General features: G+C 36.9%; 5 protein-coding genes and 1 long non-coding RNA gene across 7 annotated transcripts; 4 read left to right on the top strand and 2 right to left on the bottom strand.

Annotated features, from left to right (window-relative positions):
* The first annotated feature begins 1,084 nt into the window (after positions 1 to 1,084).
* LOC114718462 (prolyl 4-hydroxylase 1) lies at positions 1,085 to 7,011 on the top strand. 2 transcript variants are annotated; one of them, XM_028903780.1, is made up of 12 exons: positions 1,085 to 1,284; positions 2,527 to 2,574; positions 3,132 to 3,200; positions 3,425 to 3,477; positions 3,993 to 4,058; positions 4,371 to 4,445; positions 4,778 to 4,852; positions 5,238 to 5,308; positions 5,384 to 5,435; positions 5,557 to 5,646; positions 6,303 to 6,395; positions 6,607 to 7,011. In XM_028903780.1, the coding sequence occupies exons 1-12, from the start codon at positions 1,221 to 1,223 to the stop codon at positions 6,712 to 6,714; spliced, it is 864 nt and encodes a 287-aa protein (XP_028759613.1). In that variant the 5' UTR covers positions 1,085 to 1,220; the 3' UTR covers positions 6,715 to 7,011. The 2 variants fall into 2 exon arrangements, with proteins under 2 accessions (XP_028759613.1, XP_028759615.1); XM_028903782.1 differs by lacking the exon at positions 1,085 to 1,284 and adding an exon at positions 1,598 to 1,718.
* On the bottom strand, positions 3,104 to 14,309 carry LOC114718464 (uncharacterized). Its single transcript, XR_003737819.1, has 3 exons — positions 14,231 to 14,309; positions 6,464 to 6,469; positions 3,104 to 3,113 (listed from the first exon to the last, which is right to left on the bottom strand). It is a non-coding gene; the product is annotated as an uncharacterized LOC114718464 (long non-coding RNA).
* Positions 8,627 to 10,610, top strand: LOC114718461 (pirin-like protein). Its single transcript, XM_028903779.1, has 7 exons — positions 8,627 to 8,752; positions 8,893 to 8,939; positions 9,045 to 9,083; positions 9,200 to 9,228; positions 9,320 to 9,382; positions 9,811 to 9,914; positions 10,001 to 10,610. Exons 1-7 carry the CDS (start codon positions 8,661 to 8,663, stop codon positions 10,491 to 10,493), a joined length of 867 nt encoding a protein of 288 aa, XP_028759612.1. The 5' UTR covers positions 8,627 to 8,660; the 3' UTR covers positions 10,494 to 10,610.
* On the top strand, positions 12,845 to 14,947 carry LOC114718458 (pirin-like protein). Its single transcript, XM_028903777.1, has 7 exons — positions 12,845 to 13,082; positions 13,199 to 13,245; positions 13,337 to 13,375; positions 13,492 to 13,520; positions 13,626 to 13,688; positions 13,796 to 13,899; positions 14,236 to 14,947. The coding sequence occupies exons 1-7, from the start codon at positions 12,856 to 12,858 to the stop codon at positions 14,717 to 14,719; spliced, it is 993 nt and encodes a 330-aa protein (XP_028759610.1). The 5' UTR covers positions 12,845 to 12,855; the 3' UTR covers positions 14,720 to 14,947.
* Positions 14,948 to 16,064: 1,117 nt separating this feature from the next.
* LOC114718460 (pirin-like protein) lies at positions 16,065 to 18,509 on the top strand. The gene is made up of 7 exons (XM_028903778.1): positions 16,065 to 16,398; positions 16,572 to 16,621; positions 16,766 to 16,804; positions 16,921 to 16,949; positions 17,059 to 17,121; positions 17,251 to 17,354; positions 17,492 to 18,509. The coding sequence occupies exons 1-7, from the start codon at positions 16,181 to 16,183 to the stop codon at positions 17,976 to 17,978; spliced, it is 990 nt and encodes a 329-aa protein (XP_028759611.1). The 5' UTR covers positions 16,065 to 16,180; the 3' UTR covers positions 17,979 to 18,509.
* A 1,343-nt stretch (positions 18,510 to 19,852) lies between these two features.
* Positions 19,853 to 23,087, bottom strand: LOC114718463 (ras-related protein RABA5e). Its single transcript, XM_028903783.1, has 2 exons — positions 22,652 to 23,087; positions 19,853 to 20,480 (listed from the first exon to the last, which is right to left on the bottom strand). The coding sequence occupies exons 1-2, from the start codon at positions 22,983 to 22,985 to the stop codon at positions 20,158 to 20,160; spliced, it is 657 nt and encodes a 218-aa protein (XP_028759616.1). The 5' UTR covers positions 22,986 to 23,087; the 3' UTR covers positions 19,853 to 20,157.
* Between the last annotated feature and the right edge of the window lie 673 nt (positions 23,088 to 23,760).

Raw genomic sequence — 23,760 nt, 5'->3', positions numbered from 1 at the left:
ATAACATCAGCTAATATTCTCACTATAACCTAACACTTAACTAATTCGTTAACTGTCATTATGAAGACTCCCCAAACTCCTTTGTTTCGTTTCGTTTTGTTTTTTTGTTTTTAAACTGCGTCTCCAAGTTCAACGAAACCAATCAATTCTACCCTCCTTCTTGGGTTTATAATTTGGTGAAACTTGGTTTAAATGCATGCATATATCATATGAAATATTAAGACGATGATAAGCTGAAGTCTATTTATCGCGGGCTTCAACAAATACAAAAACAGCGGGCTTTCAAAAATCAAGGCCCTACCGTGACTGAGTACTAGTAAGGCCCGTTTAGCCCAGACAAATTCCATAAGTATTGCATGGAGGCCCAACAGTTATAACTTCCTCTTAACTTAAAGGCCCAAAGAAATCGCTTTACACAATTGGGCTCCTTCCATGATTAGAAGACAAGACAGGGCCGGGACAAATAAACCTTCACCTGATCTGGGCCTAACAAAGAAGAAACTTGAAAGCCCAAGCAATGACCCAAAACTGCTGGTCCTTGATCTGGGCCCATGTTGATATCCTAGCCTCCACAAGTTTTTGGACCAACAACCTGTAAGCTAACATGTATATTATTAAAAAAAAAAAAGGCCTGTTATATTGTCTTTTTGACTTTTTGGGCTTTCAATTTCGAATAACTTTTATTTTTTTTCTAACCAGCGAATAAAATTTATTTAATACACAAAAAAAATATTTGTGATTTCTAAATTTCATAATTTGTTGTTGATCAATGCCGTCGGTTAATTGGCTGATGGAGGCATAATTAAATTGGAATATTGGATTCCTATGGAAAAAATGGAGTTCCTCCTTCCTTCCTTCCTTCACGAGCAGCAAGAATGAAGGGACAAGAACTACATAAATTTGGATTCTTCCTAAATTGTCTATTTGGTTAAATAGTTATATAATTATAAAAGTAATTCAATTTACAGTAACAATCACATGAATCATATAGTTAGTACTACACTGTTATAATCAGTACGAGCATCAAAGGGTGAAAATACATATGTAACGCAATCAGGAACTGACACTTGTGGCCAGCGCTTTCATGTTTTTCAAAACGCGCACCCTTCCTTGCCTTGCCCAGGACTGAAGAAAAATTCTGCTCCTTTCGCGCTCACCCTCTTTTCCAAGTCTTCCTTCCTTCAGCGTCGCCTCTCGCTCTCCGCTCCTGCAACTACTCCATGGCTCCCTCGATGAAGATCGTGTTTGGGCTCCTCACATTTGTCACAGTCGGAATGATTATAGGTGCTGCAAATTTTCTTAGCTCTGTTTTTGCTTTCTTGCTCTGTATTTCCCATTTTTATGGCAGTTTGATTTCCGCGGTCAAACGCTTTTAGGTAATCCACCCGCTGAAATTCGTTTGGTACCATCCCAAAATGGAATAGGACAGATTCCCCTTTGATGTAACATTACAATCTTAGCCCGATCCTGTGACATTTCAATATGCATAGTGCTTCCTCCGACCACACGGGGTCGCTTTAACCTGAAATAGCTCTTTTATGATGGGGGGACCGATAGAAAGAGATAAAATTGATACGAAAGATTGCTTTGGCGGTAATGATCATTCTCAAATGAAAGATCTCAACTAATTGTTTGTCAGTAACCTCAAGTTGGGGTTTTCATGGTCAGAATATGACACTCCATGTTGACCCAGGAAACAGGTGACAAGAGATTTTCGGGTACAGCTCATGTTGACATTGTGGTATCTTTGATATATATATATAGATGTTCACGTCCATACCTCCATAAAACGGGGGGCCTGGGATGCCTCATTTTTTTCAAGACCCGTATTCCAAGGCTGATTAATGATGTTGGGGATATTTCTGTTGGCTGTGGTAGGCAAACTGATAAAGAAGATTTGGGCTAGGATTTTGATATTGTGATTTTTCAAGATCATGGTCTGAAAGGCCTTCATTTATCTTTTCTTTTGTGAAAGAAATGGTAGACACTAAGTGTGTACGCTTCACACAGCAAATCCAATTTTTGTCTGAATTCTGAGTCGATATAAAGTACTTGTCCGTTTGCAACCAATCCAAGTTCTGCTTCAGATACCTTTTTAAGTACAGTTCAAACTGTAGACTGGGTTTTCGTGAGGTCTGAGCAGATCAATAGTCCGGACCTGTTTCTGCCTCTGGCTTTGCTAGTAGTTCTAAATTCTGACACGGAGACTGGTGCATTGGATGGAAGATTTGCAAATTTTATTTATCGGTTATGTTCGGACATATAGCTGTATAGTTTGTTAAGTTTGTTGAAAAATAGGAGGTATCTCTTTGAACGTTGATTGTTGTTTCTATATGAATTTACTGCATGTTAAATTTGAGTGCCTACATGATCTTTCGAGGAGATTAACGTATACAGTTATGATAATCCATGTTGGTTACAATTTTGCAAAATTAGAGTGATGTATGTTAGTACCCTCTAATGATTGATGAATAGAGTTTTAAGAAAGACTGAATCATGAGTGGACTTCTTTTTCTATGGTTACAGGTGCTCTCTCTCAATTAGCATTCATACGAAAGTTAGAAGACTCATATGGTATGTATTTGCACTTAGTTTATGCCATATTATGGCTTAAGAATGTTAAAGTTGTTGAAGCCTGTGTTTGTCCTTTTACGTAATTTCAATGTTTAGTTTTCTATTATTGTTTGGCATGTCTGAGGTTAGTGTTAATGGCATTGTGTGTCAAATCTGTTCTCTTTAGGTGGACCTCTTCAAGATGCTTGTTTGTTGGTGGTTTCTTTGTCGGTGCTTGTTTTAATTGATTTTGTTTAAGAATTCTGTCTTTAGATGTTTTTAGGCGAGGATAATGTTTGGGAGCTTCTGTTTGGCGTTCATCTCAGGTTCTTCTAGGGCCAGCCTTTTTTGGCCATCGAGCTTTCATGCTTGCACTTATTTGTGGGATAAGAGAGTTCATGGGGGGAGTAATGGATTATAACTTTTTGTTAGCACATTGTTAACTAATACTATCATAAAAAATTGTTAACTAGATATAATAATCTTATTGTGGCAATCACTAATCAGGCCTAGATCTAGAATGTGATAAATTTGATTTGCGTTGTGTTCCTCATTTTGGCCTAACTGATTCATTTTAGGCACGGAATCTCTGGCATATAGAAGATTGAGTGGATTTCAGGGTGATGGTTATCTTAAGTTGCCCAGAGGTCAGTATCATTTTTAAGTTTTATTTGGAATATGTGCCTTACTATTTTATTAAATTTTACTAATTAGTTTCTTTTTTACTTCATTCCTAATATATTGCTATTGAATATTGGTGCTGTCAGTCACATGGCTTTTACTATGCGATGCTGTTTTCATAGATGTTATTAGCTCACGATTGGTAGTCTTTCTATACATCTCCTTTTCAATAGCCTGTTCTTATTATCAGGTCTACCTTTTTGGAATGATGACAAGGAAGCAGAAGCCTTGCGTCTGGGATATGTGAGTCAATCCCCCCCTTTCTGTCTGTTGCATGCATCGCTGCTGTTATTTAGTCGCTTGCTTCAAATAAAGTATTTAGGGAAATATATCAGGTGATTGTAGGTATATTGAGCTAAAGATTTGAAATTTAATCAGGAAAGCAAAATACCATATATAGATGGCTTGGCTTGGCTTTAATTGAGTACTTACACTTGAACAAGCCTTAATTTTTTGGCCCGGTTGATGCATATGTTTTCTTTTTTCGTTAAACCTTGTTATTTAGCTGTACTATGTGCTTCCTTGCTGACTAATGTCATCTAGCTGTATTATGTGTTTCCTCCCTGACTAATGGAGTGTACTAACATTAAACCAACCGTTTGCTCTGCATCCCCTCTCACTCATAGTGTCTTTGTTTTTGGGTCCATTTTATTTGGAGTCAAATCCTTTCACATGATTTAGGGAATAGACATAGTTTGCATGCATAAAACATGTTGATTACTCAGCTATTCTCTTGCGCTATGTACTTTTTGATATAGGTGAAACCTGAAGTGCTTAGCTGGTCACCGCGGATTATTTTACTACATAACTTTCTGAGCATGGAGGTAATCTTTACTCCTGACTGCTGAATTTTCCTTTATTCACATAGTGATAATGGTTGTTGCGCTTATATATATAGAGCAGAGATTCAACATTATGGACCCAGCTTTAATAGTCCGACCATTTTCTCTATGACATGCATCGATTTCACTTTAACCATCTTTACCTGTGAAAACAAAATTAAATCCTGATATGGATTTTAAAGTTATCATTGGTTGCCGATCTTGGAAGCACTTTTCACAAATTCAGGTTCTCAGTAAAGTCATTGAGTTGTACAACCTGCAGAAATGTTATTGAAAATTATATTGCTTTTACAGGAATGTGATTATCTTAGGGCTATAGCCCTCCCTCGCCTTCATGTTTCAACAGTGGTGGATGCAAAAACGGGGAAGGTATATTGACTTTTTCTAGCACTTTGATTATTTTTCATCATCTGCGTTGCTTGACCCTTGCCACCCATAAACTTTGGTGGTTATTTAACTTTATTCAGTAGACACCTGGCGGAGGTTAAATTTACCTCTTATCTGTTGGAAGGGAGAAGGAATAATCGGAAGCATATTAAGAATTTAATCTATTGTCGACAAGTTTATTCTTTTTCTTATTATGGCCTTATACAAAAGGAATTGTGGTATTTAGTTTTTAGTATCCTTTTGGAGTGTATGCTTGGCACTTGAAGTTATTGAACGCCTTCATTAGAATCCCGACGCATTTACCTCTTCTACAGGGAATCAAGAGTGATGTCAGGACAAGCTCTGGTATGTTTCTGAGTGCTGAAGAGAGAAAATATCCCATGATACAAGTAAGCTTCTTTACCTAAATTATTTTTCAATTGTTTCACGGAAGATATTTATAATTTGTATGTTTATTGTAAATCCTTCTGGACATTAAAAAAAGTGATTATTTTTAGTGCTTGAAACAGTGTAATAGACAAATTTGAAGAAGAAAGAATCTTTATAACAATGATGAAACTCGTATGAGATATAGGTCACTTGTGAACAAGGTCTAATGTGCCATCTCGAACTCAACTCCGTATGAGTATAGATAAGAAAATTTAGGGACAAATATTTTGCCAATTTAAAGCCCTCAAATGGCTGTTTTGTTATGGGAATCAGATGTCAAGGTTTGTTAGGTTTTATTGAACATTTTGCTGAAGTGTCTAAATCATCTTCACCTTGCATAACTAGGCAATTGAAAAGCGAATTTCCATCTATTCTCAAGTACCAGTTGAAAATGGAGAGCTAATGCAAGTTCTAAGGTGAGGATTACCTTGAATTCTGAACAAGAAAGATGTTTTCTTTTAATATCTAGGCTAACATCTGCAGCAGTACAGGTATGAGAAGAATCAGTATTACAAACCCCATCATGACTATTTTTCTGATACTGTGAGTTATATTGCTTTCTATGGAATTTTCGACATCTCATTAAGCATAAGAATTGCCTTGAAGTGCCTTTACTTAAAAACATATTTGCCATCTTGTGTTCTCTTTTTCATTTCCAATGCAGTTCAACTTGAAGCGTGGGGGCCAGCGAATAGCAACAATGCTTATGTATTTAAGTGATAATGTTGAGGGAGGAGAAACATATTTCCCAATGGTATGGAAAACTTTATGCATCAGAATATTTAACCTTCTATAAATTTAGTTCGTTCGGCATTGTATACAAATGCCTAGGAAGCACAAGAAGCAGGTGGGTAGCCTGTTATTAACAGGAACTGGGAGGCTGTTGCAGGTCATGTTTTGGCCATAATTCTGGGTTCTAGCCGAGATAAGAGAATTTTGTTATGATGAATGCGATATTGCAAAACGTTTGTTTTCCAATCTTTCAAGTTTCTGAAACATTCGATATCATCTTCCATCCTTCTAGCACATTTGAAAATCCTGTTTTTTCTTTCTCCTCCAGTTGATGATTTGCTACTTTTTTGTCCATGTGGGTTTCTTTATTTGCTGTAGGCACCTAAGTGAAGTGTGTAATTATTCTCCGAAAGTTAGCTATTGTAGCGGGAGAACAATTATTCAAGTATCCTATAAAACACACTTCTCAATATGGACTAAGCATCCCATAGCACGCTGGTCTCCTTTTGTTGCTGAAAAATGAGAAATGTTAGACAAAAGTAGTCATTCATTCCCTTATAACAACTTGGATTTCTGTAGCTCCTTGATCTTCTCCAAAGCTTATCTTGGATCTCTTATTACTCAGCACACGGTTGAACTTTGTCGCCGCACTGATGACTTAATGTGCAATAATTGCAGGCTGGTTCGGGCCAGTGTAGTTGTGGGGGGAAAATTGTCCAAGGACTTTCCGTTAAACCAATCAAAGGAAATGCAGTGCTGTTCTGGAGTATGGTTAGTTCTTTAATTTCTTATTAAATAGGATTATCAGGAGCAGTATGATAGATGAACAATTCCATTACTTTCTTCTGTCACTGTCCCCATCTGTTATCTTCCAAGTTTAAATTCATTTGAAGTCAAAGGGCATAATCATGTGTCCATATTTACCAAATCTAATTCACCTTACCAAGCAACCAACTTGATATGTTTTGGCTGGTAACTTCAGGGATTGGATGGACAATCGAGTCCAAGCAGTGTGCATGGGGGGTGTGAAGTTCTCTCTGGTGAGAAGTGGTCGGCCACCAAGTGGATGAGACAGAGAGCTCATGTGTGAATATAGTGATTTAGCAATCACCATCTCATCCAATTTACATGGGGCTCCCCATTACTGGGTTTTTCCCCTGTTGTTACTTGTTCTTATCCCAAGAAAAAGAAAAAATAGTCATTGTGGTGGTGAAACATTCATAGTAATACTAGTAATTAAATTAATAATGAAGTTAGGCTGTTGAACTCTATATAATTGATGGCTGTGGGCAGTAATTAGTTGGTCCCACGACAGTGAAAAACGTCGTCATTTGAACATCCTTGATTACCGACATGAATATGCATGTAGAAGCAATCTTAGTGGTTAGCCAGGACCACCAAAATCATTGACTTAAACACAAAAAGGTTCAGTTGACCGGGGGAAAAAAAAACATAGATAAGTTCACCAGACTCGTAATGCCTGCTGACCATTCACACTACAATAGAGTTGGAAGTGCTTTTACAGATCTGCATTTTGGCTGTCAATGATCAATCCTTTTCACTTGTAACTACTTTTTCTCGCTTTTCAATTTATAATATAAGTTAATTTTGACTATTTTTTAAACAAAAAAAGGCTAGTTACATCATTAAAGTTGCCTATAATTTTATTTCATATTTTCCCCTGATAAATATAATAGATATGAAAATGGGAAGACGTAATTTCCCTGTCTCATTGGAAAGCGATAAGATTGACATTTTTGTTAAAAGGGAAGGAGTGCAATTTTTTGGAGCTTAAATACTGTCAAAAACTCATACCCAGCTGGCCGGCAACGCCTACTCGAGTATATTCATCGTACTGTTTTTCTGTGGATATATGAATAGAATAAAACAACGAATGAAATGCAACTTGTATGAATAAAATATGAAGTTCTGACTAAAAATAAAATTAAAAAAATGGATACGAAGTGGTCGGCCATCGGGCCGTGGAAATGAGAAACGATCCATACAATAATTGCTGACCCTATTTATCTTAATTAATTAATAATTGATAGGGCTACCCAGCAAGCAAACAGTGTCGAGATAATTGAGGCCGATCACTAGAATAAAACCTTTCGGCAATATATTCTGACTAATGCACCAAGCATAAAATAATAAATAAAATTATCTTGTTGTTTTCAATCTTATCCTCATATTTATTACTAATCTCCTTCCAATTAATCCTCACAACAAATTATTAGACATATCAAGAGTGCTCCGTTATTTATACCCTGTCTACTAAAAAATTCAAATCAAATTAACTGATAATTGTTTTATTTTTTCCCAAGTATTTTTCTTGTCTCATTCTCTTTCCATGCATGGATGATTATTATTAAGGAGAGAATAAATGTCATTGAACATCTTCCATAATTTGCTAAGCTATTCAATTTCTTTGTCAATAAATGGGATCGCCCCCGATCGATGTAGCAGCTTAAGGTTAGCATAGAAAAACTATTTCTTCAAGGAAGAAAATATTATTTATTATTAATTTTTTGTCTTTTGTGAGTGAGAAGCTCAGTAATAAGAAGAATGCTGAAGAAGATGACAGAGAAAAGAAAGAAAATGGAGTAGGAAACACACCACAGAAGGTGGTGAGAATCCAAAAAGATAATGTAGGCTCTCCAAACTAGTCAAAGGGAATCAATCATTCGGAGTACTCTTACAAATCCAATCCCCAAGAAAGCCAAAAGGAAAAAACAAATTGGTGCACGTTAAAGAGATTTAATGACAGTACTGCAATGGCCATTATTAAATATGATTTTGTCCATATGAAATGAAGCTGCATTCCCATTTGCCACCCTAATGTACGTGATCCTCTCCATTAAACTATTTCCAAATTCTCATCTCCCCTTTTCACACTGTTAGTCACATCGACCATCCCAATCAACAATGGCGACTATATATACACACCTACGTGCATATACAGTTGCAATTCAAGTCGACATTCCCAGAGATAGAAGATCAGAAACCAAGATCTAGAGAGAAGCCCACAAGGGCATCATGTTATTAGAATCACCAAGACTGGTTGCGAAGAAGGTTTTAGCCAAGTCCCTCCTGGAATCCAATGGAGCTCTTCTCAGAGGCTTTGGAAGGTAGTGCTCTGCCACATTCTTTATATGATTTTCTCTCCTTCTCAACCTTATTTACTTTCTTGACACTTGAATCTGCGATTCTCGATGGATATTCATGATTTTTTTTTCCCTTTTGGTTTCTAACCTGCGATCCTGAAAAGAGAGTTGGACTGTCTGGATCCATTCGTGATGTTGATTCACTTCTCAGGTACATAATTAATGCCAATATATGCATAGGTTTTATATGACTTGTATGTCACTTCAGCATGATTATTTTTATCGTGTCTGTGTATTGATAATTGTTTTTGTGCAGTGACTCCACCTGGAGGGTTTCCTGATCATCCCCACAGAGGTAATTTAGCGTAACACCCCCCACAAACATTATAATGCTTCTTTCATTATTTCATTTGATGATCTGCATGAACAAGGAAATTGATTTTGTTGATATATCTTTTGATTTGACTTCAGGTTTCGAGACCGTCACCTACATGCTGCAGGTATACACACACACACACACAAATTCTGATCATTATTAGAGAGTGCGGGAAATTTTTAGTGGGAATTATTAATTGAGTGGATTTATTATAGGGAGCCATAAACTATCAAGATTTTGGTGGGCACAAGGGTACTTTAAGAACCGGGGACCTTCAGGTGTGTTATCAACTACTACCTCTGGTTTTTAATATAAGATCTTGTTTGACTTTTATTTTAGTTCTAAATATAAGACTCCAATCCACTTTTTATCTCATATTTATATATATTTTTCAATATAGTCCTTCTAACAATAGTAGTTCTAGCCAATATACTTAATTAGTAAGGATATTTTAGAAAAGATAATATCTATTTATTACAAATAACTAGTTTAACTTCTTTTTTTAATCTCTTCAAATTAGTCAACTAGTTCTTATAAATAGGACCGGACGTAGTATCTTGGATTGCCCTTTTGTCATTTAGTTTAGTGATTGCAATAATGATCTAGTACACACAATGATACACACAATGATATACTAAATAATAACAAAGATACGTGTGTGTGTGTAAGATTGATATTTGTGAAACAAACGTGGTGGTGGATGCAGTGGGTGAGGGCAGGAAGAGGAATAGTTCACTCCGAAATGCCGGCAGAAGAAGGAACACACACAGGACTTCAGCTCTGGATCAATTTATCTTCCAAACATAAAATGTGTGTGTGTGTGTGTCATCACTATATTTTCGTTTATTAACTATACATGTATATATACTCATCAGTCATCGTCATGCATGCGTCAGGATTGAACCTCGGTGCCGAGAGGTTGTGAGCAAGGAGATACCGAGCGTGGAGAGAGATGGAGCAGAAATTAGGGTTTTGGCGGGAGAAGCATTAGGGGTTAAAGCTCCAGTGTGGAGCAAGACTCCGATCATGATGCTGGACGTGACTGTGAAGCCCGCTTCACAGGTGCATTTGAGGACCCCGGAATCATGGTGGAACTACTTCGTGTACGTGATCGAAGGAGAGGCTGTGGTGGGGTGTGAGACGTCAGAGGCCATCGCGGCGGAGGAGGTGGCGGTGCTGGGCGGAGGAGATGGGGTGAGGGTGTGGAACAAGTCGGGGGAGAAGAGGATGAGGTTGGTGGTGGTAGGTGGAGAGGCGGTGAAGGAGAAAGTGGCGCAGAGGGGACCATTTGTGATGAGCACAGAGTCAGAGATAGAGGAAGCCATGGAAGATTTTCGTCTGTTTAGGAATGGCTTCGAGATGGCCAAGTCTTGGAAATCTAATCCCTAGTTCATTTCCTCATATCAACTTCCTTTCTTTTTCCTTTTGGTTCTGTTCATTAGTACTGCACAATGCAGGCTAGCTAGATTCTCATCGTGACATCAATATTATCTGATGAATATATTTTTTTCAATGATTTTAGGCAGGAGTATACAGTTCTGAATTAAAAAATATTATATCTTAAAGTTTTATATCTACAGGTTATTGCGACCGGTGGTATTTATTAATTTTCTTATCTTTCTCACGTGTGAATTATTTTTATAAAAAGACAATTTATCAAAATCTAAGTAAAATGATCCACAATGTATCTGTTTCGGAGACCTTCCAAACACTTCTTGCATGAAAAGCACAAAGCACTGATGCATGTCACAAGAAATGGCTCACTTATTATGATTCTCTCAGGCTCTCTCTTGTGCTCGTCTCGAACACGCGACCTTGCGGCTGAGACCGTTCCTCCACGCCAGCAGGCCACGCGAGACGCAAGCGGAAATGGCTCACTTCTATCATGGGTTGGGCCTTAAGAAAATAGTACTAAGAAATAGTTTGGGTTTTTGGCTCCCTCACTTTTTTTTAAAACCTGTTTAAATCTTTTGATAATTTAAAAAAACTTTAAAAATTTTAAATAAAAAGCTAAGAATTCAAAAATCATTATTTTTGATAAAAATCATATGCGTTTTACTCTTATTATTTATGATGTTGTTTTTATGGTAATAAACTAGTAATAATAATTTACTTCGATGTTGCTAACTAATAATTCAAACATTAATTTATAACATTTATAAAAGGTATATTATTTATATATATAATAAAAATTATTATTTAGATATATATAAATATAACAAAATGAAATGATTCAAATTGTACAGTGCAATATGGATAATGCAATATTTTTAAAATTTTATATCACATATTTATATTGGTATTCATGTTCATGTCCTAAAAGGTATGTTATCCCCATTATTATTAACACAAAAACTGGCAAAAAAAATTGCTGTCGAAAGGCATCTGCAAATTTCTTTTTAATTTAACAATGAAAGGCAATCTATCTAGAACCTCTTCGATTACAGATGCAATTAAGACCATTCTAATTCTAAAACTAAAAGTATGAGCACCATTTTTTTTTTTTTGCGTGTTGCTACAAACGTAGAAAATAAATAAATTCATTAATTAACGTATGGTATTAAAATTTAATTTTTGATTATTCAAGCAAAACTGGAGGTGGACAAGTTATAGGATGATTGGATTGGATCCATTCATTGCATAAGATAACGTTAATCAAATATGAAACCTGGGCGATGGTGGGGATCTAGAATCAACAATTTTAAATGCCAAACAACAAACAAGTGTACATGAATATTGTATTCATTTTTCTGTTTCTAGATAGCGAACCATTTTCAGAACACGAAGTCAACGAAATCCTAATTATTCGGGGAAAAAAAAACTGTCGAATAAAATATCCGATTGCATGCTGTCTTACTTTCACTATTATATTGATGATTATTGACTTTCTTTTTCACTAGTTTATCCTCTGGAGATTGAATTTCTGCCGATCCATATTCCTTATCTGAAGAAAGCATATATAGCACTTGTTAGGCCAAAAAAATTGAAAGTCTGACTTTTATCATAGAAAAATTATCAAATAGGAATATTTGCTTCGATTTTAAGATAAGACGCGAAAAACAAAAAAGTTTTAACGACATATGATTAAAATTGTTCATATATCTCATCCAACCCTTAATTTCTAACCATAACGAAGAAACCTGTGAAACAGCTGTATCATTGGATGGTAAAACACAAGATACTTTGACCATAGAAAGAAGAACCTTCTCAAACAGCGCCGTGCGTTCACATGAAAGTTCGGTATCTTTATTCTGGTTTTTCACTATATTCTGCTATGTTCATAATTTTCAAAGAGAGAATCCCAAAAAATATATATAATTTTGAATTTTAAAATTCTAAATGACACTTTGATAAAAATTGACAATATTTAAAAAGTAAATGACAGTGCATTTTTGTAAAATTTAAAATTTTAAAGGTATTTTTTTGAGATTTTTCTATTTTCAAATCACGTTTGTTTTACGCTATGGGATTATTTGTTTATTTATACTATTTCTACCTGGTATAAGAAGATCAAGAATTCAACTTTTTGACCTGTGACCGGGATCTCCCACGTTATGACGACAGGAATGATGTGTCGTTTGTTTTTCCCCACTTAATTTAATGATAAAAGAATCATCCATCGTTTACTTGGTCCAAAGCAGGCCTTCTATTTTCAACTTCACTGCGTCACAACAATTTGAAAATCAGCATCCCGCAGGATATATATTTATATCCAAACCTGAGGGATCAAGCATACACATAAATTCAGTTTATGAGAGCCATAAGGAACATTTTGGGATTCAACTGGAGTGATTCTTTTAATTCTACTTCTGGCCTTAGAAGCATCAACAGCAGAAAAACTTTCTCCTTCGTTAGAAATATCATGTCGCAGTCAGATGAATCGCCTGCTTTTAGCAAACCCAGATTGGTACTCAAGAAAGTGTTTGCCAGAAATGTAAATGAAGGAAGTCGTCTAATGGTTAACAGGACCATTGCAAGGTAGTCCTTCGCTGTTAATGTCTATCTGATGATATTTATTGCTATTAATGTTATTTTTCCATGTGGGGTACTGATGATTTCTCTCATTTCCCTTTGGCGGTATCTGATTCTTGAAGCGAGTTCAAGGGTTTGGATCCTTTCTTGAACATGGATCACTTTTCAGGTACTCTGGATTGTGGCACACGGTCTTAATTACTAGTTCTGTTAGCCCCTAGTCTTAGAATTTTAAGCCGTTGAATTGTTTGAATCTGCAGTGACTTACCCTGGAGGATTCACTGATCATCCGCATAGAGGTACTTCATTTGCTTTTTAACTTGCGCATCGGTTTTTAGTATTCACTATTTCACTGCTGGATCTGTATACCTTGTAGAGTCCACTTCTTGATATCTTATCTGCTTGTTATTTTCAGGCTTTGAAACTGTCACCTATATGCTAGAGGTATGCACATATTTGAAGCCCATGACCTGTTTGATTATTTATTTGTGAGGGAGAGAAATAGTTGGACAGTTTGGCATTGACTCTGTTTACCTGTATGGATCTCAGGGAGCATTAGTTCATCAAGATTTTGCTGGCAATAAAGGAACAATAAGAGCTGGTGATGTTCAAGTGAGTAGCATAAACGGATCATTTATGCCTGTCGTTTTCGCCAGATCAAACCACTTTTGCTGCAGAAAAACAAGTCAATTTATCATGTATGTTTCCTTTTTGTGCAGTGGATGTCTGCAGGCAGAGGGATCATTCACTCTGAGATGCCTGCAGGAGTGGGCACACATACTGGAGTGCAGCTATGGATCAATCTTTCCAAGAAAGACAAAATGTAAAAACTCCTTTATTTTTCACTTGTACCCTTGGGATGATGATCATCTAGGACGGTCTAGTCTATTGGATCATCTAGATGTGGATTAGTTCAATATGGATTTGGAACTGATATTGAAGATTGAGTTTAGATAAAACTTGAGTTCAGTTTAAAGAGACGGCTGAGTCTAAATTCCCAGAGTAAGCTAAGTCTGAACTAGAACCTTAAATACTGGTTTCACATCTATTCTAGTGTGACAAACACAAACAGAGATCTTTTTTGAAGTAACAATGCATGCTAGGTAGGAGTAAAGCTTCGTGCCACAACTGAAAAAGGGGTTTGAAATTTGCACCGCAGGATTGAACCAAAGTATCAGGATCTGCTAAAGGAGAACATTCCAAGAGCAGAGAAAGATGGGGTTGAAGTAAAAGTGATAGCAGGCGAGGCATTAGGGGTTCAATCAGAGGTGTACACGAGAACTCCAGCCATGTTTCTTGATTTCAAGCTCAACCCACAAACCCAAATGCACCAGAACATTCCAGAGACTTGGAATTCCTTTGCGTATGTGCTTGAAGGAGAAGGAGTATTTGGCTCCCCGAGCTCATCTCCAATTGGACCCTGCAATGTGGTGTTCTTGGGGCCTGGAGATGGTGTGAGCGTGTGGAACAAATCTTCTGAGCCACTGAGGTTTCTGCTGATAGGTGGCGAGCCATTGAAGGAGCCAGTGGCTCAGTATGGTCCTTTTGTGATGAACGCACATTCTGAGATTGAGAAGGCCATGGAGGACTTCCAGTATTGCAAGAATGGTTTTGAGAATGGCAGGCATTGGAGGTCTTCGTGATGTGGGGTCTGAGTCAGAGGCTTGTATCAGAAATAGTCTGATGATGACGCGAGTATTATTATTCATGTAGTATTTACTATATTTTGCATAAAGTGAATGAGGATAATAAGGTTGCATGTTGGTCTGGGCAACGTTTGTTGTGTGGTTGGTAAAACTAAAGGGGCACTTTATTTTTCGTTCTTATGTATCTTAATTCTTAAATATGATTTATGTTTGATTCATGTAGTATTTTACTTAGTGCTTCGTTAATTTTTCCCCCGCACAAATTTAATCCTCCTGATGGGGAAGACTGTAACCTATTTGATCATCCGTAGATAATCCTCATGCTTGGTGAACCATTTATGCGGGGGAGAATTTGGGCAATGGAACTTTTGGGCCACTTTAAGTGGGCTTGAGTGGAGTGTTCTTTTGGCCCAAAACAATGGGCTTGAGCACCGTGGCCCAGAGATACAAACGAAGCTCATTGGGCGCGAGCTGTCCTGAAAGGAGGAGGTGCTGAGCTGCCAGCTGAGTTACAAAATTATTGACGATGGGAAATTGAGGACTGTTTTGAAAACTAACTTCAGTAATTGTTGTTATCATACTCCGGTTTGAAATTATTCCCAGAAAACTAACTTTAGTAACTGTTGTTATCATACTCCGGTTTGAAATTATTCCCATTAGTACTTTTTTGTAGGAAAAATTTATCTTTTTTCTTCCTTTCAAAAGTTGTCTGCTGCGTCGATTCCCTTTTTAAAAATACTTTTATTTATTTCCCATTAATTAATTGATTAAAGAAAATGGATCCTAATAAATGAAAGGATAATTTTAAAATTCATACAAATTATCGACCCGATGCAGTACCATAAACGTGTGTTAAAAGGTAATATTAGGAGGTGTTTGGATTCTAAAAAAAAAATATTTTAAAATTTTTTTGATATAAATCGAGAGAAATCTCCTCTGACATTATTAATGAGTGTTAGCTAGTATTGGCCTATGAGGTTTTACCTCAAATTCTTATGAAACGCACTTTGATTCTTGTTTGCTCCACTGGAATGTAAATCTTGACGTGGTTGGACGTATCACTCGCACGAAAAATTCTTCGTTATGCTCGATGGGTCCTTGTACACGTGGCGTCTCATGGGAAGAACACGTGGCGAATTGGAAAATGCGGATTCTCAGAAGGGTCGAAAGGAGCGCCAGCATCACGATGACAAGAGCTTGACATCACCATTATCATTGGTCCAAGGATAGAAAGTGGCCCCACACCCAAAGTGAATTCCCATCTCGCCCACGCCTCCAATCCGACTTCCAAATGTCAGACCCAACCAACCCCTATTCCCTCCTTGCTTCGCATTCCTTCCCCTCTCTCCACATTCTCTCCCATTCCCTATATATACACACACCTATAGATATATAGCTATACATCTACCTATCCCCGTTAGCGAACACGCATTATTCTCACGCACACGATTACCGTCTATGAGAGCCATCAGGCACAGCTTTTCACTGTTCAATTGGCGGCCTTTTCCTCCTCCTCCTCCTTCAACTGCCTCTGCACTTTCATCTCTCCCAATTATCATGTCGTCACAATCAGATCAATCTTCGGCTTTCGAAACGCCCAGGTTGGTTCTCAAGAAGGTGTTGGCCAAATCTCAACATGAAGGTGATGGTGCTGTTGTTAGGAGAGCCCTCGGAAGGTATTGTTGTTTCGCTTCATGAGGGTGATTTCATTTATGGGGGCATTTTTGTGTCCCTCATTTTTCCATTTCGCTTCACTCCTCGGTTTCTTCTTTTCCTCTTTCTCGTCAAATGGGTATGGATTGGTTTTCTGATTTCATTTGGTGGGGGCAACTGGAATTAAAATTATCAGGAGCGAGTTGAAGAGTTTGGATCCCTTTCTGATGATGGATCACTTCTCAGGTGCGTTCCTGGCGTTACTTGGCTCGCTGAAGACCACTTTGGTTGACACATTTCATTATTTCTTTTGTTCTGTTGCTGTCGGCCCATGATATTTTTATTACTAGTATTTTAAAACCGTGTGGTCTGTCTGACTCTGTTTTGCAGTGTCTCCACCCGGAGGTTTCCCTGACCATCCACACAGAGGTTTTCTACTATGTTTCATTTCCCTTCTATTTGTTCTCTGCTCAATTTTCAATTTCTGCAGCTATTTAATTCCCATAATACGTTTGCTAATATTTTGAGTTACACATCGCCTGCAGGTTTTGAAACTGTCACATACATGCTGCAGGTATATTTAGTTACATTTTCCTATAACCTATTTGATCCCTTGACCTTATGGTCAAAAAGGTAAAAACCACAGCTATATGACCCTGTTCTTTTGCCTTCGCTGATATCAGGGAGCCATAACTCATCAAGATTTTGCTGGGCATACGGGTACCATAAGAACAGGTGATGTTCAGGTAAGCGACGTGCATGCATGATTGATACTTTCTTTTCCATTTTTCTTTCCCCTGGAAAATTTATGTATCAGTAAGAATGATGAACTAGATTGTTGTCACTGCATGTTTCCTTTTGTAATTTATGTGCAGTGGATGACCGCAGGCAGAGGAATAATTCACTCCGAAATGCCTGGAGGAGAAGGAACCCACAAGGGATTGCAGCTATGGATCAATTTATCTTCCAAAGATAAGATGTAATTAATGAATATGATCCATTCACAGCAAAAATTACCAAAATTTGAACCACTAATTCACCTGAACTGATATTGATCTTGTTTTAACTCAAACCGTGCCACATAAATAATAGTGGGTTTTAAAATTTTTATTTCAGGATTGAACCAAATTATCAAGAACTTCCAAAAGAGGACATACCAGTAGCGGAACAAGATGGGGTTGAAGTGAGGGTTATAGCAGGAGAAGCAATGGGAGTTCATTCACCTGTTTACACCAGAACCCCAACCATGTTCCTTGATTTCTCTCTCAGCCCAGGAGCTGAATGGCATCAGAACATTCCAGAATCATGGAACGCCTTTGTTTATGTGATTGAAGGAGAAGGGGTTTTTGGGTCTGTGAGTTCTTCACCAGTGGCGGCTCACTATGTGCTGGTCTTGACCCTTGGAGATGGTCTAAGTGTCTGGAACAGATCTTCAAAGCCTCTGAGGTTTGTGTTGATTGCAGGCCAGCCACTAAATGAACCAGTGGTTCAATATGGACCCTTTGTGATGAATACACAGTCTGAGATTGAAAAGACCATAGAGGACTATCAATATTGCAAGAATGGATTTGAGATGGGGAGATATTGGAGATCTCAACAGTAATATGGATAGTAGAAGAAAATATCAGAAAAATAAAAATAAAAAATAGGATGGTATCCTTTTCAACGTCATTATCTGCATCCTCTGGGAGCAATCAAAGTAGTAGGAGCTGAAAAGAAAGATTGATTGCTAATTCTTTAGCAGCAAAAAAAGCTTCTAGAAGATTAAAATTGCTGCTGAGGCCATCATATGCTGTCACTAGAGTCATGATGGGCCAGCTTATCTTTAGTTCATCTCTCACTCTCTTTCCCTCCCTGCCCCAGCTTTCAATAGATATGTTCATATATTTAAACTTTGTGCGTGGTAGTTCATGACAGAAATGGATTTCTATTTCAGCTTTCTTTTGAGGGCTTTTCCCCCCCTCAATTTCTAATATATTTTCTTTTCTGGTGGTGGATTTGAGGGAAGGATGGGTCGGTTGGCTTTTGTTGTTGGGTTGACAATCATGCCTTACACCCACAGTTGACCCTCCACCAAGAATTTTATTGCAGGAACCACTTAGCAAAAATAAAAGAAAGATCAGTGGGGCATGAATATTTTCGTCAAAGTTATATAAACTAGACATTTTTTATGTATTGTATATAATTTAAAAAATAAGATGTCTGGTTCATAATTTATAAATAGCAGGCCTCAATACAAATTTTATATTTTATAGTTTTATACTGATGTGGGTCATCCACTTGATTCCAGGGTGACCCAATATCAATAGGTAGAATTTGTTCTTCCATTTTGTGATAAACAGGAGATCATCATGTTAAGTTTTTTTTTTTTAAAAAAAATAGTACAGTAAAACTGAGTTCATGGTTTAAATTTATAACTTTTTAATCATAATATAAATGGAGGAAAAAATATTACTTATAAGAGCCGGAGCAAAAAAAAAAAACAAAAAGCAAGAAGCCAGTTTTTCTTCCTATAACCATCACTAAACATAAGAAAACCAACATCTTAAATTCAAATCAGTTTGATCTCTTTAAAATTGGAGTTTGTAAGAGAGAAGTAGAGAGAAAATAATTAAGATATATAGAAATAAATCAAATAAGTTGTATAACTCTCCCTCCCATAGCAATACAACGCAGCTGCAGAGGATCCAAAAGTATATAATACGTTATATGGTCCTCCAAGACAACAAGGAACAAAGAATAAATAGTGCCCTCTAGTATGAAAGCAACCAGATAGTTCAGTGAATCATGCATAAAGAAGTAGAATTCAATGGATGGAGGTAAATTTCAACATAAATATCTGGGAGGAAAATCTGTGGGCAAGATTGTGGCCATTTAGGGAGTATTAAACTTTTCTGTGCTCTAATAATTCTTGAGGTTGAATTGGTTTGGCAACGCTCGGTAGTGGATTTGGCAACTTTTCATAACCTTTAGGTCCCATTTGGTACGAAGCAATGAAGACGAGGGATAAGGACTGAAATTGCAATTGAAAAAAATCATCAAAAAAGTCTTTAATATGAATAATTACTTGTTATATGGGATTAGACAAGCCCATGGAAGTGGGATTGGGAAATACTACTTCGTTCCATGATATTCCTCAATCCCACATACATGGGTTTGTTTAATCTCATGTAATAAGCAATTTCTCATATTAAATACTATTTTGTCAATCTCAATTCCAATTCCTACCCCCCATTTTCAATGTTTCATACCAAACACTACCTTAATGCCATTCTTGAAAATGAGATGGTCGGTCTGTTGCTATCTGACATATCCCTGAGTCTCTAGAAATGAGGATCTAGATTCCAAAACTTCCAACTTCATCCTCTCTTGAACTCCCAGAATATATTAGAGAGGGGAAAAAAAACACAAGAATCAGGGGGAAAAAAGAAGAATTTGTTCTAAAACTCAGAAGGCTCTTCTTTAGTGAAACCAAAATTTTGCTAACAAGTAAACACTAGATATCATGTGAAATCTTCTCTAGACGTATTTAAAAGATAAATGTCTTAATTTGATGAAAATTGCCGCTACAAGCTTCTTGTATCCCAACTATAAAATTATACTTGTTTTCGTACGGCTGAAGATAACAATTTCATTTCTGTACCATGTCTTGTTTTTGTAAGCAGAGCACCTTTCAAATTATATCATGTGCATTAAGGAACAAGCCAACCCATTTGATCAACCAGCCAACTAAGCACCAAATTGAATTAACAAACCAACTTGTATAGAAATAAGAATGGAGGTCATCTTGAACAGCAAGAAAAATGGCCTTGGGATTGCTTCGATGCGCTGGTACCATCATTAACAAGGTTCACCCTGTTGACTGACAACTCTGCCTTGCAGGTGTCGGAGTTGAGAACCTTCCTGCTGACATTGTTGTATATCTCACGAATGACCATCTCAAAAGCTGTATCAACGTTTGTTGAGTCTAAGGCTGATGTTTCCATGAAGCATAAACCTTCTGATTCTGCAAGGCTTTTGCCTTCCTCAATACTCACATTCCGGATATCCACCAAATCACATTTGTTGCCCACAAGCATCATGGCTATAGTTGTATCACAATGAGCTGCATGATAGTTGTGGTAAGCTTAGACCGTGAGAATTCCACAAAACGCACAATACATGAAACTTATATTCAGAAGAAGAAAATGCATGGAGAAAAGGACAGGAGGAGATCTTGCATGGCACTTTGTTGCATTATTGATAACAAAATCTCAGCTGAAAACTCTTTTTTGTCACACAAAGCACAGTACCATTGTTAGAATGTCAATATGATAACTCTAGACATGCATACAAGACACCCGCCATAACTATATTTAGCATGATCGTTTGAACAATAGGCGCTAGTGAAAACCATATACTCGCGATTTTTTATCACAAGATGAATTATTAAGCGCAATGATGGAATCATGCAACCAAAAATGAGAGCATATACCAGGATTACTCACAGAGAAGCAAGACTACATGCAGGGTGATAGTGGGTGAAAATCTAAATGCAACCAAAAAAAAAAAGGGTTCAACAAAAATAACAAAATGGCCCCCCAGAAAGGATTCAAAAAATACAAGCAAACTCTAAATTTTAATAATGAAGGGTAAAATCTACATGTTTTCCGTAAGTAGTACATAAGATCAATTTACTTCTAGGGGTTATTTTTTTCCTTCCTCCTTCAAATGAAAACTCCTAAGCGTTAATTAATTTACAAACGGTCCCACCTTAAAGGAGCACAAAGTCCACAAACCCATTGACATTTAACAATAAGTGTAAGGAAATAGCGGACAAACTTATAAAAAACAAAGACCTCGTGACAGCAAAAGAACAAAGAAAGAAATAGGGGAAGTTATTGAACCAAAGGCTTAAATTGTTGACAGCTAGAGAATAATATGTTCAAGATTAACTGTTTATCTTCCCCTTCTGGGTTGCTTAGGGAGCAAAATTTTGCCAGCTGGGGAATGGGGGGCCCAGCCTGCTCCCTATCTTTTGTGGAAAGGCGGGCTACCACAGAGATAAAGCTCAAAGATTAACTATACTTTAAGTATACAGTGCACTGAACTCTTATATGTGATCTTCACTAAAGACTTCTTCATATATGGTAAAGGTACAAAATGCCAGAACTTAGCACTTTTGTCAACATTTCAGGATGATATGGCAAATAAAGGAATAAATTTTTGGTATTTGCTAACTTACTGCAAGGTTTATGCCAAAACTTTTTACGTAAAATAGAGTTCAAAAATTTTAAGGGATGCCTGATGCCTCTGCTGCGCAATGTCAAAGAATATAAAAGGTTCCACAACCCGATCTTAAAAATACTCAGCATCCCAGTAAATTGCACCTTTCTGAGAACCTTCTAACGAGAGGCACTTTACTGGTGGCCCTACAATTTTAGCAGAACCGTCCTACATGCTGCAGGGAATATTTTGTGCTAAAATAAAATTCACTGGATAAAAAGTGAAGGTGATGTTTTTATTGCAAAGCAACCCCATAAAACTAGAGAAGAATGCGCAGGCTGCTTATTTATATATGCCTCACCTAATCGAAGGTACTTGCAGTATCTGAATTGAATTTTTGTCCTAATTGTATACAGCAGTTAGAGAAAAGGGAAACAATCGCAAGCACTGATAGTTGGCAACCGGTATGGTAAAGGAGAAAAAGACAAAGACAAAGAAAGTCATTTTTCCAACTAGAACCATCAAAGGATCCAATCCAATCAGATCCCAGAATAGAATTCAATGTGAAGATGGAAACTGAATTTGTGTAATGACATCATATCAAGATTAGTTCCATCTTCACATAGTTCCTTACATATTAAATCTTTACCTACACTTTCAAATAGTGCCCCATCGAGTCTTCTGTGTAAGTCCAAAATTTTAGAATTCAGTTATCTACGCCTAGAATGACATGCAATGATCTGTGTGGGAAATTTTGCAGCATCAGCATCACAGGCCATTTCGCAAAGCATCTAAAAAAAATTGGTGCCGCTAATGTTATCTATAAACGGTTTTGACAAAATGAGTTCCTGAATTTAGAAGCAAGGAGCCTTTTCGTTTTCCCTTTTCCCTTTTCCCTGTATCTTTCTCAAGCAGTTTCATTGCTGGCTTTCTTCTGAATTAAGTCAACTGAAGCCATCATAAAGCTCAGATCTATTAGCAATACGAGCACAATCATTCAATCAACTAGGAAATAACAAGCAGATAAGGCCCACAGGTCAAATCATGAGCATTGCAGCGTAAAATACTTACTTTTGAGCTCATCAAGCCAGCGACCGACACTCTCGAATGTGGTTCTCCGGGTGATATCGTAGACAATGAGAGCACCAACAGCGCCTCTGTAGTAGGCAGAGGTGACTGCACGGAATCGCTCTTGGCCAGCGGTGTCCCAAATCTGAGCCTTGACTTCCTTGCCGTCGATTTCCAAGCTCTGCGTCTGAAACTCGACCCCTATGGTGGCCTTAGAGTGAGGATTGAATTCATTGCGTGCATAGCGAGAGAGCAAGTTGGATTTGCCGACGGCGGAGTCGCCGATGACGACGATTTTGAAGAGATACTCTTCACCACTCTCGTCGTCGGAAGACATGTTCGCCAATAACACAGTCACTGAATCTTCACACGCACAGAGTGATGATGCACCAAGCTGGCAGTGGAAGAGCCATTATATTCGCATGGATTGTGGATTCATTATAGATTTTGAAGGCTTTTTTATTTTTCACGCAAGTTTCCAAATACTCGGATATTATCAATTCAACCCAAGTCAGATTGGATTAATTTCGTGTCAGTACAAAATTAACTTCATTGCAAAACTTAACTAATTTAACTATCAAATTATGAACGCATTATCAATTTTTTTGGTTCTTTCGAGAATTCCGTCTCTTTTTCCGCTAATGGTTCTTCTAAGAATTCGCAGGAAGGAAGAATTGGTTGAAGAATTTAGTATATGTGGTAAAAATTAACTAATATCTTTAATATAAGAATTAGTTAACTGATATGAGTAAACCAAAAAAATAGTTAAATTAATTATTTATAATAAGTTATCTTCTCTAAAATATCTTTACTAATAATATGTATTAACTAAAACTATATTTGATAAAATATTTAGCATATATAATTATCACGAGAACTATATTATGAAAAATGAATAAACATAATTAGAATTTAACCAAATTAAATATCAAACTAGTTCTTATATTAAAAATAAAAATAACATATCAAATGTAATAAGATAGGTTTAATTTTAGAAGTAAAAAATATATACATGCCCTGTAATAAATTAATATTATCACTTTCAAATAGTAATTAAATCAATAACGCGATGAATACTATATATTTTGTTTTCCACCTATGCAAAAAAAAAA

The sequence above is a fragment of the Neltuma alba genome, unplaced genomic scaffold, assembly GCF_004799145.2.
Source record: "Neltuma alba isolate B1F8T4 unplaced genomic scaffold, ASM479914v2 tig00011850_pilon, whole genome shotgun sequence".
NCBI classification, from domain to species: Eukaryota; Viridiplantae; Streptophyta; class Magnoliopsida; order Fabales; family Fabaceae; genus Neltuma; species Neltuma alba.
This window is presented reverse-complemented; position numbering and strand designations above follow the sequence as displayed.

Coding starts and splice junctions, on each gene's coding strand:
- LOC114718462 (XM_028903780.1), top strand. CDS start 1,221: ATGGCTCCCTCGATGAAGATCGTGTTTGGGCTCCTCACATTTGTCACA. Junction 3,201..3,424: donor TTATCTTAAGTTGCCCAGAG/GTCAGTATCATT, acceptor TCTTATTATCAG/GTCTACCTTTTTGGAATGAT. Junction 4,446..4,777: donor TGGATGCAAAAACGGGGAAG/GTATATTGACTT, acceptor CCTCTTCTACAG/GGAATCAAGAGTGATGTCAG.
- LOC114718461 (XM_028903779.1), top strand. CDS start 8,661: ATGTTATTAGAATCACCAAGACTGGTTGCGAAGAAGGTTTTAGCCAAG. Junction 9,084..9,199: donor TCCTGATCATCCCCACAGAG/GTAATTTAGCGT, acceptor ATTTGACTTCAG/GTTTCGAGACCGTCACCTAC. Junction 9,915..10,000: donor TTATCTTCCAAACATAAAAT/GTGTGTGTGTGT, acceptor TGCATGCGTCAG/GATTGAACCTCGGTGCCGAG.
- LOC114718458 (XM_028903777.1), top strand. CDS start 12,856: ATGAGAGCCATAAGGAACATTTTGGGATTCAACTGGAGTGATTCTTTT. Junction 13,083..13,198: donor GTTAACAGGACCATTGCAAG/GTAGTCCTTCGC, acceptor TGATTCTTGAAG/CGAGTTCAAGGGTTTGGATC. Junction 13,521..13,625: donor CTGTCACCTATATGCTAGAG/GTATGCACATAT, acceptor TATGGATCTCAG/GGAGCATTAGTTCATCAAGA.
- LOC114718460 (XM_028903778.1), top strand. CDS start 16,181: ATGAGAGCCATCAGGCACAGCTTTTCACTGTTCAATTGGCGGCCTTTT. Junction 17,122..17,250: donor TAAGAACAGGTGATGTTCAG/GTAAGCGACGTG, acceptor ATTTATGTGCAG/TGGATGACCGCAGGCAGAGG. Junction 17,355..17,491: donor TTATCTTCCAAAGATAAGAT/GTAATTAATGAA, acceptor TTTTTATTTCAG/GATTGAACCAAATTATCAAG.
- LOC114718463 (XM_028903783.1), bottom strand. CDS start 22,985: ATGTCTTCCGACGACGAGAGTGGTGAAGAGTATCTCTTCAAAATCGTC. Junction 20,481..22,651: donor CTGGCTTGATGAGCTCAAAA/GTAAGTATTTTA, acceptor ACTATCATGCAG/CTCATTGTGATACAACTATA.